The sequence below is a fragment of the Strongylocentrotus purpuratus genome, unplaced genomic scaffold (assembly GCF_000002235.5).
Source record: "Strongylocentrotus purpuratus isolate Spur 01 unplaced genomic scaffold, Spur_5.0 spur5_scaffold_6, whole genome shotgun sequence".
In the NCBI taxonomy this organism is placed as follows: Eukaryota; Metazoa; Echinodermata; class Echinoidea; order Camarodonta; family Strongylocentrotidae; genus Strongylocentrotus; species Strongylocentrotus purpuratus.
In genome coordinates this window covers 34,121,433-34,139,408 of record NW_022145612.1, presented here as the reverse complement: position 1 = coordinate 34,139,408, position 17,976 = coordinate 34,121,433, and the positions used below count along the sequence as shown (strand labels likewise).

General features: G+C 38.9%; 2 protein-coding genes and 1 long non-coding RNA gene across 3 annotated transcripts in view; 2 read left to right on the top strand and 1 right to left on the bottom strand.

Annotated features, from left to right (window-relative positions):
• LOC590017 (KAT8 regulatory NSL complex subunit 2) overlaps positions 1 to 7,631 on the bottom strand; it is a 48,006-nt gene extending 40,375 nt beyond the window's left edge. The window contains exon 1 of the mRNA XM_030973113.1: positions 7,421 to 7,631. The gene's annotated coding sequence lies outside the window, so the exon portion shown is untranslated. The remainder of the gene's footprint in view (positions 1 to 7,420) is intronic.
• Positions 7,632 to 7,811: 180 nt separating this feature from the next.
• LOC585512 (cyclin-T1) overlaps positions 7,812 to 17,976 on the top strand; it is a 34,409-nt gene continuing 24,244 nt past the window's right edge. The window contains exon 1 of the mRNA XM_030973112.1: positions 7,812 to 8,004. Coding sequence (XP_030828972.1) covers positions 7,856 to 8,004 — 149 coding nt within the window. The 5' untranslated portion in view covers positions 7,812 to 7,855. The remainder of the gene's footprint in view (positions 8,005 to 17,976) is intronic.
• Positions 14,427 to 17,570, top strand: LOC105444370. The gene is made up of 2 exons (XR_973055.2): positions 14,427 to 15,119; positions 15,983 to 17,570. It is a non-coding gene; the product is annotated as an uncharacterized LOC105444370 (long non-coding RNA).

Sequence of the window (17,976 nt, the reverse complement as noted above, 5' to 3'; positions counted from 1 at the left end):
CGAAGTGACACGGTACGAATTAGAGGGTAAATCTCAAGCAACTGTGTCGTAAGTAATTGATTGATTTTGATGAAAATGACATGACATGAAAGACAGAATCATGAGCTTTCGAGAGACATATAATTTTATAATATTTATTTTTTCCATGATATCCCCGGTATTCGGTCAGACAGCCGTTTCAACAGTTGTAACAACTTAAAAAATAATTTATGAGCCACAAAACTTGCACAAATCAGGCAGCTGAACAACTTTTCTTTACTCTCAAAATTAAATCAGATTTAGGGCCCTGGAAAGATCTCCAACTTAGCTCGAAATTGGTCAGTGTCGCACAACCAAAAAATTACTTTTTTTTTACGAGGGCTCTTTTCAGATTTTCCCTTAAAAAAATAGCCCCCCTTAATTATTTTGCGGTGGCTATTTTGGAGCTCAGGGGGGCTTTTTTTTTTTAAAGGTTGTATTTTTTTTAAACGCGGTTTTACCTAATTAAATTCCAAGCAAAGGCAAATATAGATACAATTGTAGCATACATATGTCATGTAGAGTATTGCAGACATTCAGATACCCATGATTTATTCACTTTGTGTTAAACGTGTGGCTTTATGATTTACATATACATGTAACTAAAACTTGTCAAAAGGAGTGTTTTGTTTAACTTTTCGTTTTTCATATCCTAAGAAAATATTATCACTGACATGCGGGCTAGGAATTAATTTTTTTATGGGGGCTACTTTTCCCCATTGCCTAAAAAAAAACCAAGGGGCTACTTCCTTAAAGCCATATTGTAAGCTGTAACAATAAGTTGTGTTTTTCCTTAGCCATCATACTACTAGCAACCAAATTGGTAGGTAATATGTTATTTAGTCTTTTTTTCTGTCCCAAATTTAATTGTTATCATGGACAATGCAATCCCATTAAAAAAAAATGTAGACCAACTCCCTTTAAAATTGTGTTATTTAGACCATTTATAACCATTAAATGTGAGTAAATATTTTTACTGTTGTCCCACATACCGATGAAGGGTCTATTTGTTATGCCGAAACATGCAAAATCATGGCCTTATTTTTTTTTTATAGACTCTAATTCTAAAGGCCAAGCCAAAGCTAGTTTCATTTCGTAGACAGAAATTGATGTCATCATCACTCATGACAATTGGCCTGGCATCGATCATATATAAATAATTTAATTTAATTAAACAGTTGTAAGAAAGATTCTAAGGAGTAGGAACATCCTTTATATATTTATTTACGGTTTTTTTATAACAAAATTCAATTTCTGTGTACGAAACTTGCTTTATACCGATTTTACAGGAAAAAATCCGGCATTGATTTTGCACGTTTCGTTATTACAAATATATCAGTATATGGGACAACAGTAAAAAATATACTCGCATTTAATGGTTTTAACTTTTAAATAACACAATTTTAGACGGAATATCATTTTTTTTAATGGGATTGCATTGTCCATGATAAAAATTAGGGCCAGAAAAAAGACTAAATAATCATATTACGTACCTATTAGGTTGCTAGCAGTTGAGCTCTCGTCACTCGCAAATACTTATTTGCTTCATACAAGGAGCGTGCGGGCGCGCGCTGGAGCTGAGCTAGTACGTTTCTGTGTATTGTGAACGTGTGCGAACTGCGTATGCATTCATGCTGTGCACGAATGGCAAGGGTATCGTATAAATACCTCTTGCACATCGTCAAGTGCGTCATTTGCAAATTAGCTGCGATGGAGTAAACACGCCTGTCCGGCCGCCGGGAGCTTAGGCGCAGGCAGGCGGATACCGCTGTAGATCTAGCTACAGTAGGTACGACCGCCGATCCGCTGCAACTCACAAAACTTTTAAAATGTTGATGGAAGTTTCTAGTTTTGGAGTTGGTAGTTGGAACGGAGATTTCACTCAGACACATCAATAAATTGGTTTATTAATTCATAGGGAATATCAATTTATGGCGGGGGCGATTTTTCAAGATATATTGATTTTTTTTCGCCCTCGTCTTGATTTTTACCGTGGCGATTTCAGAGGTTTAGGGGGCAAATCGGCCGTCGCCACCGTGTATTTTTTTCGTTGGTGTCGCACAACTTTCTGCACTTCCGCGTTCCCTTAGCACATGCGCTAACACGCATAGCCATATGTAGAAGTCTATTGCGAAACAAATATGTGTGCTGTCGCAATGAATTTAGTATGTGTGTGAAGAGAATCACTTCCGTGTTTACTCCATCGCAGCTAATTTGCAAATGACGCACTTGACGATGTGCAAGAGGTATTTATACGATACCCTTGCCATGCGGTATTGCTCGGCCAGTATTCGGTCAACGCATTGACATTCAGTGCTTTATCGCGCAATTGTGTGAAAATAGTGCGCAAATACGCTTTGCTCCTTGGCAACGGAGATACCACGCACAAATCGCGTGACCGAATTCTATTCGGCACGACCGAATTCTGGGCAGAAAAATGCTCCGTCTTCTTTTGGAAGTATTTTGCTTATCATTATTCTATATTTTAAGTGACTATGAAATCCTGTTAGAGAAATAAATTTCTTTTCTTTTGATGGGTAGATTGCCAAATAAAAGAGGTAAGAATTCAAAATATTAGCGATTTTCCCTTAAGTGACCGAATACTGGGCGCTCTACCCTACTACTAGATCTAGATCTACTCATCGACACTGTCACTAGACTAGACTTAGATGTCTAGATCCACAATTTGAATTTTTAAATTATTCTTTAACATCACAGTAGGGCCTAAGTTGGAAAAAATGTATTTTACTGCTACTTAGGTGTCATAAATTGTCACTAACGTACAGATTTTTAGTGAAATCGGTTGAGTTTTGTACAGTGGCGTTTGAAATGTTGAGAATCAAAAGCACAGCTTTACTACACAGCCAGGATAGTAATCGGTAATGCACCTAAATCTAGTAGGCCTATGTGTGCTCCAACTCCAGCAAAGCATAGAGTCAGAGTCAATTGATTGTAGTACTGATCAAGATCTACTACTAGGGCTAGGCCTATAGTAGTAGGCACTTCAGGTGAAAATGATTTTAATAACTAATCAGTTTAAAGGCCCACTGCACCACTTGTAGCTACTTGCGCCCTCTATATATTTCCCTCTACATGTTATTGAAAATATGAGAAAGATGATGATAAAATAAATACATGTTGTAAGTGCAACAACCCTGCCTATCAATCATTCACTCTTTAAAGTGCAAGTCAACAAACCTCATTTCAAAACAACCTTTCAAACTAGCCTATATTTTCAGCCATATTTTTAACACAAACATTTTCTCTTCGGCAATTTGACAATTTTTTATCATGTTATGATAAAAACTGTAATTAAGATAAGTGATGATCATTTCAATAATAAATAATAAATCACATTGCTATCACTGTTTTATAGGTCGAACAATTCGAACACCCAATTACAATCGCGGGTCTGCAGTCACATTGATCAGACTAGCTTTGCATCCATCGAAGCAAACCGCAACACACGAGATCAACAACTTGCTTACACTCCAAAAAAGTATCAAAACATGGCTAGGAAAAGTGACCAAACGATCGCTTTGACTTACTGAAACATTGTCAAACTTTAAGCAAATATGGTATGATATCATATTTTTATACCCACTAAGTTTGAGCGAGCTCAGACAAATATTTGTTAATGTTGCCGGCAAAATCTTTCTTGTATGTCGCGTAACTTTCAAACCGCACAGGCGATTTCCACCAAACAAAGTCACAATCTTTAACGAAGATATATACGATCGAAATTGTCGTCATTATTATGTGTTCGACCAATCACAATCAGCGTAATAAAGGAAGAAGACAAGCAGGCAAAAAATTAAGTTTTTCATTTCGGGGGCTCCGTTTCAAATTTTGGGAAAATTTTCGGGGGCTCTTTTTTTCCATTTCGGAGCCTCTTTTCTGGGGCTACTTTTTCATTAATTCATAAAAGGATAGGCCTACAGCCCTATAGTTTGTTGAGATTTGTTTAGTAGGCTAAGGACAGGTTTCGGGCTTCCTGCTTCATAATTGCCTATTAAACAAGAAACCCCTTTTTCTAGTTCAATAACTAAGTTTTCATGCATTGATTTGATGCAAGAACTGTAACATAATAGACCCTAGATTATTTCTGGACATGAATTTCGATAATCATTTTTCAAAGTAAAATTTTCACAAGAAAATCAGACAGTCATTTAAAAACGTAGTCGTAGACATTAATAATACTTTTACTAATTCTAAGCTCAGGTTTCATAAATCTATTCACGAAACTATATTGAAATCGCGGCAATAATGATGCAAACCAACAGATAACAATTTCAAAGTGTCAAATCTCTTTGACTCGAGCTCAGCTAGCGCTAGCTCAGCTCAACTCACACACACTGCAGCGTAACTCCAGGAAGCTCCAACACCGGCGCCGCAGGCGTCGGAAGCCTGCGGTGCCGCTATTGGAGCTTCCTGGATCGAGTTAACTGCAGCTCAGCTCAACTCACACACTGCACAGCGGCAATGTATGCGTGTCAGTCACGGTGATTTTGTCTGATTTTCTTTACTTTGAAGAAATGATTATCAAAATTACGTAAATATGGCGAGAATAATCACAAAATAGGCTTTAATTTCATACCTCTATTTATGGAAACTTTATAAAATTGCGGCAATCGTGAATTCGTGATGGAAATTGATTGCAGTTTCGCGATGTTTAGTGGTAATATGGTCTAGGTTCAGCTAATTTGATCTACCAAAACAAAATCGACCACCAAAAACTCGACCCCTACGCTCCATCCCGATATCGCAACTGCGAAAATGTATGTGTTTTGGCGTACTTGCGTGCGACATGGTAAGCCAGGTAAGGAATGGAATAAGGTTCAAGTTTTTTTACGACCGATTTTTGTGTATACAATTTCACATGGAGATTCAGCGCGCGGACCAAGAAATGCACACAATGAATACGAAGCTAGAAGAGAGTGCGCGGCTGCTCGTAATCGTTACGGGGGCGATTTGAGATCATTTCACTTTTTGATGCCGCCCCCGAAATCGGATTTTGAGCCTATTTCAGGGGCTGTTTATGGTGTTTCCGGGGTGAATCCGCCCTCCGCATTCACAATGCATGCGATCTGTGTGTATGTGAATGGGCGCATCGGAGCATCGCGCGGTCAGTGAGAGTTGTCCGAGCATCGCGCACCCAATGTTGTGTGCTAAAACCCTTCCCATAGAGATTGTACGCTTCCCTATGTGGTCTACGTGCATTGCGCGACCATCCAAAATTGGTCAATGATTTTATGAAAAAATTTGAAATTCAAACCTTTATAACAAATGATCCTGAAGGTGAAACTCAATAAATGAGGTGTCATATGAAAGAGCAGGTTTTTCTCCATATTCCCCATCGGGGGCCACCCCAAGAATTCTAAAAATATCTTGGTCAAAACAGCGATTGAAATGTTGTTTGCATCCTAGCTCCAGAATTTGCCACTTTCCTGAGCTGCCGCCCCGCGGCTTAAGCAGGGCTAGACGTAAGGATAATATCCAGATGCTTTTTTTTTTGCTAGCCCCAAGGGATCATTTGTTATAACAGTTTGAAAATACCCTTCCCACATTTTTGGAATCAGCTAATTAGGGAGGCGTGAGCTCCGCTCAGTCCAAACCATGGTTACATCGCGTAACATGTGCGCTTATAGTGAATGAAAGTATGGGTGGCCGTTCCCGCCATAGAACCCGGAAGTGAATACACGTTGTAGTCAATGGCAATATCGCGGAGAGTTGTCTCCGCGATATTGCCATTGACTACAACGTGTATTCACTTCCGGGTTCTATGGCGGGAACAGTAACCTATACTAGTCAATGGCACATATCGCGGAGACAGCGTGGCTCAAGCTTGCAAGTCGCGCATTGGCTGAGCAACTTGCGTACGATATGCATACGCTTGCATATCGCGCGATACAGCTGTTTGGCTAAATTTAGCAAAACAACATAACTCTGCGTGTACGTCTTTTTCGTCGATTCTGAGCAAAATGCTATAAATATTTCAGCGTTTTGAAGGGGCTGTATCTTTTGATAGAAACATCGGCGAGACTTGAAATTTGAAATGTATTATTCTGATTACATTTTTAATTCAAATATCAAACAAAAATGGTGAAAAACGATCCCAAATTGAAAATTGAAAAATCGTTCAGACACCCTATATCTAGATCTAGATCTATATCTAATTCTAAGTAAGTCTAGAGTCTAACTTAAAGCCAGGTAAAGACCAGTTTTGGAAATGCACCCCTCTCAAAATATGAAATGGAAGCTCTTATTACCCATCATGTGAAAGAATATGTTTTGACTAATCTAATACGTGATGATACAAATTTTGCAGAGAAACCGCCTAGACCTCTAGGCTACTAATTGATATAGCCTAGATCTAGATTAGACTCTAGACTATTTCTGATTTGGTGAATTATTATATCTAGATCTAACAAAAAGTTAGATCTATCAGGACCTGATATAGACCTAACGCATGTATCGCGCACGTGTGTAGGTAAACAGCAATAACCATCTGATTTGGGTCATTTCTTTAATAAAACTGACATTAGTTGTTATAACGGAAAAACTGTGCACGAGCTACGAGTTCGTAATGACATGCACAGTTTTTCCGTTATAATCATTTTGCCTTCGGCGTAGACTAGAAAGAATGAGACTCGGCTGCAAGATTTTCTTCATGGATGTCGATCTTGACCCATAATTTCCTAAAAATGGACCATTAAACGGATTATTCCAGTCAAGTTGGTAAGTGGAACCGAAGTAGTTAAGTATTTAGCTAATTTAGGACTTTAAATGCATCGGATACGCATCCGGTAAAATATCAAAATTAGGGATTAAGTTTGGCCAAGTTTTGTGTAACGTTTCTTAGTACAAACGCGCGGCCACTACAGCGTATAGGGCTGTTCTGTCTCTAAAGAGAGAGCCGACCTACCCAAATCAGAGGCTAACGAACGAAAGAGACAGAAAAATTCGGTCTAGATCTATATAGAGTCTAAGTGCCTTTAATTCTCCCCCCAAAAATTGTCATTATAGTTAAGTAGTTTAAGAATGTGCATATTAATTATCTCGGTAACGGAAGGACATAAAAATGGACATGGTTTTTCCAGTTCATTAGTGTTTATCCAAACTTTGTGAAGTTGATGAAGCTTTCCACTTGACTGAAACACATTTTGTTCCCCATAGTTTAATACATAGACTCTAGGCCTACTAATAAAACATTTCTTAGTTTTAGTAATAGGCCTAGACCTAGATCTAGTATGAACCTGAAGTTCAAAAATCTTGTCTGAGTGTCCTTCCGTTACCGTGGAATTGCCCTAGATCTAGATCTATGCGCAAAATGGTCGAGCAATGAGACTTTAAATTTCGTCCCCTTGTAATGCCGTGTGATGTTTTAACAGTTTTTACTCACATTACAACGTTTATGTGACCGTACCGGTTGTCCCAGTTCCTAATTCGTACAAATAAATCAGGTAAAGCACCGGCGCGGCGACACTTCACTGCTGCATATCATGCATGCAGAGTACAACTACTACCAGTTCGTCTAGGTACGTACAAACGTGCGTATACACGATACCAGAGCTAGCTACATGCTTCAGCGGCACCGGCACCCGCATTATATATTGCTCTACGACATCACCGAGACTGTAATCTATTTCTGTGTTGTATTATGTCTTGCTTGGTACGCATCGATGTGTAAAGCCTTCACTATGAAAAGGATCACCAGTAAAAAATCAATCGCGTCACGTCAGAGACGAGATTGAGAATGTACGTACGTACGAGAAATTACGTTATCGGATGAAATGCGCATGCGCTGTCTCTTGGATAATTCGCCGGTACGGGACTAATGGCGACAAAACCCGACCGTTGGTATTTTTCTACAGAACAACTGAGAAACAGTCCTTCCGCAAAATGTGGAACAGAGCCAGAGAAAGAGCTGTCTTACAGGCAGCAGGCTGCCAATCTAATTCAGGATATGGGGCAACGCCTACAAGTGTATCCTTCTTCAAATATTTTCAACATGGCGATATCGCCAGTCGAATGTTCAACTAACTTAGTTGTGGAGTATGCTGCTGAACTACTGCATGCAATGTGTGTAATCGACGTGTGTAGGCCTAGATCTAGTGCTATTGCTAAAGTCAAGATCGATTATGCGAGTGTTGAGTAGGTCTGCATCTGATACATGTAGATTCTACATGTACATGGTGTATATTTACTGTCTAATATATTCGAGTAAAACATTCCTAGTAGATCTAGACCCTAGGTCTATGTTAGAGTTTTGTGAGCAATCGAGTCTAGTAGTAACAGTTAGATTTATCATCTAGTTTTAACCCCAGGGATAGGCACATTCATGTGGCACTAGAGGGCGCTTCGCGCGCATACAGAAAGCTGAATGGCCTTGCTGCGGTGGGTCGGCACTAATCAACCCAAAACTTGGATATGGCAGGGTGGAAGGGTAAATTAATTGATATAGAGTTAGGGTTAGGGTGTCTGAACGATTTTTCAATTTTCAATTTGGGATCGTTTTTCACCATTTTTGTTTGATATTTGAATAAAAAATGTTATCAGAATAATACATTTCAAATTTCAAGTCTCACCGATGTTTCTATCAAAAGTTACAGCCCCTCCAACACGCTGGTATATTCATATCATTTTGGTCAAAATCGACGAAAAAGACGTCCACGCAGAGTGATGTTGTTTTGCTAAATTTAGCCAAACAGCTGTATCGCGCGATATGCAAGCGTATGCATATCGTACGCATGCTGCTAAGCCAATCCGCGACTTGCAGCTTGAGCTACGCTGTCTCCGCGACATGTGCGATTGACTAGTATGGTTGGCGTTCGTCGCACAATAAACCCGGAAGTGAATGCACGTTATAGTCAATGGCAATATCGCGGAGACAACGCACGTTGTCTCCGCGATATTGCCATTGACTATAACGTGTATTCACTTCCGGGTTTATCGAGGGAATTGCCAACCATAATTTCAGTCACTTTTTCGTTCGTGCGCGGAGATGTTACGCGATGTAACCATGGTTTGGACTGAGCGGAGCGCACGCCTCCTAATTAGCTGATCCACCAAATAGCGAGAAGGGTATTTTTAAACTGTTATCAGTTGTGATCCCTGGGGGCTAGCGAAAATATAATCACATAGAATTGTTCCTTAGGACTGGGACTACTTATCGATCGGGGCGTCATATCTCAAAAGTGACAAACCTCAGAGTTAGCCAGGACACAATGTTTAAATTGCTGTTTTGACCAAGATATTTTTAGAATTTCGGGGGCTACGCCCCTTTGGAAATATTGGAATTCACCTGCTCTTTCATATGACACCTCATTCATTGATTATCACCTTCAGGATCACAACTGATAAAGGTTTGAATCTCGATTTGAAAAAAAAAAATTGACTTTTTTTTGCATGGTCGCGCAATGCACGTAGGCTGCATAGGGATGCGTGTAATCTCTATGGGGAGAATTTTAGCACACAACATCGGGTGCGCGATCAGACACCCTATTAGGGTGTCTGAACGATTTTTCAATTTTCAATTTGGGATCGTTTTTCACCATTTTTGTTTGATATTTGAATAAAAAATGATATCAGAATAATACATTTCAAATTTCAAGTCTCACCGATGTTTCTATCAAAAGTAACAGCCCCTCCAAAACGCTGGTATATTCATATCATTTTGGTCAAAATCGACGAAAAAGACGTCCACGCAGAGTGATGTTGTTTTGCTAAATTTAGCCAAACAGCTGTATCGCGCGATATGCAAGCGTATGCATATCGTACGCATGCTGCTAAGCCAATCCGCGACTTGCAGCTTGAGCTACGCTGTCTCCGCGACATGTGCCATTGACTAGTATGGTTGGCGTTCGTCGCACAAAAAACCCGGAAGTGAATGCACGTTATAGTCAATGGCAATATCGCGGAGATGTCTCCGCGATATTGCCATTGACTATAACGTGTATTCACTTCCGGGTTCTATGGCGGGAACGGCCACCCATACTTTCATTCACTATAAGCGCACATGTTACGCGATGTAACCATGGTTTGGACTGAGCGGAGCTCACGCCTCCCTAATTAGCTGATTCCAAAAATGTGGGAAGGGTATTTTCAAACTGTTATAACAAATGATCCCTTGGGGCTAGCGAAAAAAAAAGCATCTGGATATTATCCTTACGTCTAGCCCTGCTTAAGCCGCGGGGCGGCAGCTCACGAAAGTGGCAAATTTTGGAGCTAGGATGCAAACAACATTTCAATCGCTGTTTTGACCAAGATATTTTTAGAATTCTGGGGGTGGCCCCCGATGGGGAATATGGAGAAAAACCTGCTCTTTCATATGACACCTCATTTATTGAGTTTCACCTTCAGGATCATTTGTTATAAAGGTTTGAATTTCAAATTTTTTCATAAAATCATTGACCAATTTTGGATGGTCGCGCAATGCACGTAGACCACATAGGGAAGCGTACAATCTCTATGGGAAGGGTTTTAGCACACAACATTGGGTGCGCGATCAGACACACTAATAGAGTAAAGGAGCCCGTAATCGGCCAGCTCCCGTTTTCGGCCGATTGGTTGGATGCAAGGTAAAATCACTCTAAAATACATCGCATAATAGCATAACACATATCCCACACATACCATACCATGCCAGTGTCACTGAAGAACCACATTTGCAATGGAAAATATATCCTAAAATATCACATTTTAGCGATGTAATCGGCGGTCCCACTACCCGAATCTAAAAAATCGAGTATTTTACGCGTGTCTGTAAGAAATATGGCAGGGCTCGAATTTAGCGGTGGCCCGGTGCCAATGGCCACCTGAAACGCTGTCGGGCCACCTGAAATCACCGACTAGATGGCCCGGCTGGCCACCCAAATATTTGGACAGTAATATATAAATTATTTATCAACAACTTGTTTAACCTTTAGATCTACCCGAAACCGAGGCGACATTTATTTTCCCAAGCTTATCCAAGCGACGCAATCCGATCTAGTAAACAAGGAAATGTTTCGTTTCGTATACTAACTTTATAAAAACGATGCACGCCGTCGCGTAGGTACTGTACACACCGCCGCCGCCACCCCGGCCCGGCCGGTACATAGGCGTAGCGCTATCATAGTATGCTACCGCGTTAGCTGTCGATATCCGCATTGCAGCACAGCTAGTACGCTTCTCAACTCTTTGTTGCGCAGTTACAAACTGCGCATGAGATTTCGGGCGGGTAAGTTCCGACCTGATCGGAACAATAAGCATTAAACCAATTAAAAAACATCACGGAAGACTTAAAGGGACTCCAATTCAACAAAATTATCGTAAAATAATTATTTGCTTTGACAAATAATACTATAGATATTCATAATATCTTACAGAAATAATGATATTTCATGAGCTACGTACTCGATATCGAGTTCAGCTAGCCATCATTTTGAAATGAGACGTAGTTGTCATGCAGTAGACTGTAGAGGGCAGTATGCAGAAGAGAGAGGAAAAAGCGCGGGCCTGAGATCACGTGATATTCACGTGACTATTACGTGATGTTTTTTTTCCCTCTCTCTAGCTGCGAGATGCCGCATTCTGCGCTGCATCGCATGACAACTACGTCTTATTTCAAAATGATGGCTAGCTGAACTCGATATCGAGTACGTAGCTCATGAAATATCATTATTTCTGTAAGATATTATGAATATCTATAGTATTATTTGTCAAAGCAAATAATTATTTTACGGTAATTTTGTTGAATTGGAGTCCCTTAAAGTCTTACGTGATGTTTTTTAATTGGTTTAATGCTTATTGTTCCGATCAGGTCGGATGACGGTGTAGGGATTTAAACGTGCATATCAAGCTTGACTCGTAACTTCTGCTTGCCGTTATACACGCATTTTTTAGAACGAACGAAAGGCACTCCGATGTTATTTCAAGAGCTCTAATTTATTTTCCTTCATCAAACTATCAAAGATAAACCATTATGTTGTGGATATATTTTGACAATTAAATTAATGCCTTTAGTATTACGATTTAATTGCAATAGTCTGATCAATATTTTACTCTTGTGTGTGGCATTTTCTTGCTCTGTCTTCAGTGGGTCATATATCTATTTCCACTTCTTTTTCTGAACGCACTCGATCGGTACCACGAAGCGTGATTCCTTTCTTGCAGCCTCAATTTTAGAGCGATAAAAACACCTACCGTCAACTGAAACAATATCCATTTATTTCTAAAGCATATTTATTTGATTATATTGAAATATAAGTGTGTGAATTCCATATTTTTAGTTCTATATTTCAAAATATCAGTGTGAAATTTAATTTTGAAAAACCCGAAACCCGAAAACCAAAAACCGGGTTTCAGCTCGACGGTCGGGGCCCGGGCGGGGACCCGTTTCGACTCGGGCCTAAAGTAAATATACAATCAATTTTATATCTTCCAACAGAACTTGGAGCTCAAAGAAAAGCAGAAGTTTGGCGCCTTGTGTGCCCTGTACAATCCTAACTTAAGGGGGTGGGGGTCCTTGTGATGCATGATAGACAAGGATAAAGGGAGAAAAACATTGAAGTGAAGTTGAGACAGAAGTATAGAAACAAAGAGAGAGGATTTGGAATGAGAGTCTAAAGAGTCACTCACCTTTCATTATTAAATGCAGCTCATGCTGCTTTTAATTAACACGTATAATTTATGCATTTTTTTATTAAACATTTGCATTATTTAATAACGCATAAAAGTGGGGCCACCTGAAAATCCATTTGGCCACCCAGATCTCCTACCCAAGTGGCCCTGCTGGCCACCTCAAAAAAAGTTAAGGGCAAGCCCTGTATGGGTACCATAAAATGAGCTTTATTTCAAGTATTTTTCAGATTTAAAGCCCGATTTTGTGCTAGTCGCAAGCTCAAAAGTATCTCATCGCATGTATTAAATCAATGCAGCCGCACACCGCAACGCACACACGATATCTCTGTCTAATTCAGATTCCAACTTCCGATCACCGCTGTGCCTGTCTTCGGCCAGGCGAGCACCAGGGAGCTCCGGCGTGGGATACCTGCTCCGCCCGCTTGTGCTGTACATCAGCGCGGAAACGCACGGCGCGCGCGAGCGCTTCCTATTGACTTTGTACATGCGGCCGTAAACTGAAACGCTCGGCCGATAACGGGCTCCAAAACAGTGAAAATTGAAATGAATATTGTCATGGCAATTCGTGATTTTTTTCTGGGATTCTTTTTTTGTTTAAATAATAATAATATTTGCTTCATGATTTGAACAAGAAATGATAATAAATAGGAAGTAAAGGGTCCTAAAAAAAGGATTTTGTCTTAAGTGGCCGAAAACGGGCTCCTTTACTCTAGAGTAAAGGAGGGAGTAATCGACCATCACCAGTTTTCGGCCTATCCATTGGTAGGGTGTCTGATCGCGCACCCGATGTTGTGTGCTAAAATTCTTCCCATAGAGATTACACGCATCCCTATGCAGTCTACGTGCATTGTGCGACCATGCAAAAAAAGTCAATTTTTTTTTTTCAAATCGAGATTCAAACCTTTATCTGTTGTGATCCTGAAGGTGATAATCAATAAATGAGGTGTCATATGATAGAGCAGGTGAATTCCGATATTTCCAAAGGGGCATAGCCCCCGAAATTCTAAAAATATCTTGGTCAAAACAGCAATTTAAACATTGTGTCCTGGCTAACTCTGAGGTTTGTCACTTTTGAGATATGACGCCCCGATCGATAAGTAGTCCCAGTCCTAAGGAACAATTCTATGTGCTTATATTTTCGCTAGCCCCGAGGGATCACAACTGATAACAGTTTAAAAATACCCTTCTCGCTATTTGGTGGATCAGCTAATTAGGGGGCGTGCGCTCCGCTCAGTCCAAACCATGGTTACATCGCGTAACATCTCCGCGCACGAACGAAACCCCAAATTCAATAACACATTATAGTGAATGAAATTATGGTTGGCAATTCCCTCGATAAACCCGGAAGTGAATACACGTTATAGTCAATGGCAATATCGCAGTCTCCGCGATATTGCCATTGACTACAACGTGTATTCACTTCCGGGTTCTACGGCGCGAATTGCCAACCATACTAGTCAATGGCACATATCGCGGAGACAGCGTGGCTCAAGCTGCAAGTCGCGCATTGGCTTAGCAACATGCGTACTATATGCATACGCTTGCATATCGCGCGATACAGCTGTTTGTCTGAATTTAGCAAAACAACATCACTCTGCGTGGACGTCTTTTTCGTCGATTTTGACCAAAATGATATGAATATACCAGCATTTTGGAGGGGCTGTAACTTTTGATAGAAACATCGGTGAGACTTGAAATTTGAAATGTATTATTCTGATAACATTTTTTATTCAAATATCAAACAAAAATGGTGAAAAACGATCCCAAATTGAAAATTGAAAAATTAGACTGTAGGGCAAGTCACTGTATTGTGTTGTTTCGTAGTCCCATCAGTGGCAGTCGACCAAACCAGTATGAAAATATAAAGAAAATTATTACAAACATATTTACCGTTTGTTCTCCTCATTTTCTTTACGGTTTTTCGTGAAAACTAATTAAAGATAATAATTATGTTGCCTCCTAATAATCGTGGGTAATATCCCGGGAAATCGGAGGTGTGTCCAATTCAACCAATCACGAGGCGGGATTTTCCCTACGTCATTGTCCTCGTTCGCTACATAAAAACATCTAACAACCATAATTATGACACCGATGAAGTTTCGTCACCGATACAGAGATAAAGAGGTGTTTTATTCACTTCCCGACTGTGAATGATGTCGTTTTGAAAGAATTTACAGACACAAAATGGTCCAAAGCTTTTGCTTCTGCTGATATTTTGAAAAATATGGACGGAGAAAAGAGCAAAATTGCGACGGATTTCCTTGCCAATGTCGCCCGTATACGTGCCTTCACGGTTGTTGTATACGGCGACAGTACCAGTGGTGCATTGCAAATGACAATGTTGTAATTTGCGCTGCACTGGTACTGTCGCTGTATGTATACGGTTCAATACCGGCGACATTGGCAAGGAAATCCGTCTCAATTTTGCACTTTTCTCCGTAAAATACCTCGAGATTCTAACAAGACTGAATTTGAAGGTGAGTTTCAATTTCTTTGTTTGCAATAACCATGATAACCATGATAACCCAGCAAAAATTAAGGCCCTGCCTTTACTTTGATCTAGCTCTAGCCTCATTAAAAAAAAAACAATTAGAGAATAGAGTCTAGACCCTCTAGGCTCTAGGCTCTAGGCTCTAGGCCTAGGCCTATGGGCTAGGCCTAGATTTAGGCCCTTTATGCATGCATGATGGAGCTTGAATGATGAAGTCTGTCAGTTGATTGAATCGTTTACAATGCCTCTGTGAGTTGACATCAATTTTGTTTGTTATGTCATTGATGTAATCATGTACGTACATGTAGACCCTCCTTAGCTGTAAATTATAATAATAGGCCTAATGGAAAACAAAAAAAATGTCGGACAAGTTGGACGCATTGAGCCAGGCTTTACTTAACTTTAGACATGCCTTCCTAGTTAGTTTAACTCATTGTCCTGGTCAAAACAGCATTATTTTAAACTGGTTTATTTAGTGCTGGGATGTGGTGTGTTGTTTACATTTTTTTGTAATCAGTGCATGAAGCCATTATAGTTGCACACTCAATAGGGGTCAAAATAGAAAGCATATTTAGACAAGGGGCACTTTTTCTAACATGAAGATAGACATGGCGGCTGTCAAGCTATCAGTATCAACAATTTTAATTTTAAAATAGAAAAGACGGCGAAGCTATTGCCAATTTTCGAAATGACTTGTAGACTAATATGAATTTTTGTTTTTGAAACATTTAAAGAATTTTTAAAAGACGCCAAAGCTATCTGAAATTTTTGAAATGACAGCGAAGCTATCGCCAATTTTTGATATGAGCTTTGTTTCTGACCTAGTGTTTTATATTCTTTTTCCCCCAGATCCATCTGATATCCCTTCACAACCTAAGAAGCTGTGTAGGAGTCTACAATCTCGGCGCTCATCTGCCAGCTTTGATTTGTTGGACCTATTTGAGACCATCAGCATAAAATGTACGCGTTCATATTGAGCACTAGATGTATGCAATATTTTTTGCTGTTTATCAGCAGATTTTTCAACATTAACTGGTTCTATTGATAACAACAAATATATATGATAAAATTAAAATGAACAAAGGCAAGATCATTGTGAAACCTTTTCTCTGATATTTCTTATTCAATTTGGGGATTAAAAAAAAATGATTTTTATATCCCTATGGTTCCTTTGTTAATTATGTACAAAATAACCAACCTTTCATGAATAGACATATACAAATGTATGGGTCGACTGGGGTGTTTTACATATACATTATGTGCAACTGTAATATAAGAATATACTAAATATATGTAAAGATATAATTTCAGAGCTGGAAAAATGTTTACTAAGTAATCACTTACAGTAATGTACTATTGTACTTGCATTGCATGCTCATTTGTTTCATAATAATAATAATAATATGGACATTTATTATTTATTATGCATACATGTATTTTGCCATGTTGAAGCATTGCCAAGATTTATAGTCAAATATAAAACTTTATTACGTTCAAATGTATGGGTCGTTTCAAACTTTCCATCACACTCTTTGGACACTTGTTCTAATCGAAATATGTAAAATTTATGAATTCCTCAACAGTAACAGCTTTTTGGCAATTTTTCTATCAACATATTTTAGGACATTTTCTTTGAACCAAAAAAAAAAAAGACAACAAATGACTAGACACATCTTATCAATGTTTCATAATTTATTTCAATTCCATCAATATTTATGTAAAAACTGTTAACAATCTTTGCAGTTCAAGTTAAATTGCATTTGTAAATTACAACATACATGTACCATAGTTCTGATTTCACTGGCAGTGGCAAGTACCGGTTTTAGAAAAAGTACCCGGTAATCTACTTGTAGATAAATGTCATTGACAAAATGGTAGTACGGTAATACATTTTACGTAATGAATGAAATCAAATTAAACAGAGAAGAATATAATTTATTTGGCAGTTTTGGTATGAATTTGTTGTTAGGTTTCTCTTTGAAATTTGTATTGTTCTAAACTGATGCTATGCAGACCATGAGCAGTGTTGCTAGTACTACCTAGTATTAGTATTAACAAAGTTTTGAACAGCAATATATTTTTCGGGGAAGTGGAAAATAAACTAAAAGCAACAATATTGATGATTTGATTGGAAGGAGTTTGCACAGTTGATGAAACTCAATAAGACATGTTGAATATAATAAGGTAAATTATGATGAAAGAGAATGGAAGAGTAAGGAGAAAACAACAGGGGAAGAAAAAGAGATTTTTAAGAGGAGACATGAGAACAAAAAACGTGTGTGATGAGAGAGAGAGAGAGAGATAGAGAGAGAAATAGGGAAAAAAGGAAGAGTTAAATGAGTGACATGAATATACAAACAGATGGTAACTTAAACAAGATGCAAGAAATTACATAACTTGGGCTTAACAAAACTCGTCTTGATGACGTGCTGAAATATTAAAAAAACGTGGAAAATTGCAATTAGTGTTTTCAAGTTCACCAACAGCATAAATATAAATTAATTGCGCAGAAAAATCACACCCGAACAGTCTCATAGAGGTCTGAAATAAATGTTTTGCAAAAAATAATCAAGAAACAGCAAATTTGAATGCCTTTTGAATCAGCAAAATGGCGATTTTACCATAGTTGGCGCTAGTCTTTTTCAAGGAAATCTTGTTAAAATCCAATAAAACTAATTAGCGGATTAAATTAATTGCGCAGAAAAATCACACCTGAACAGTCTCATAGAGGTCTGAAATAAACATTTTGCAAAAAAGAATCAAGTAATAGCAACTTTGAATCAGCAAAATGGACTATTTACCATAGTTGGCGCTAGTCTTTTTCAAGGAAATCTTGTTAAAAT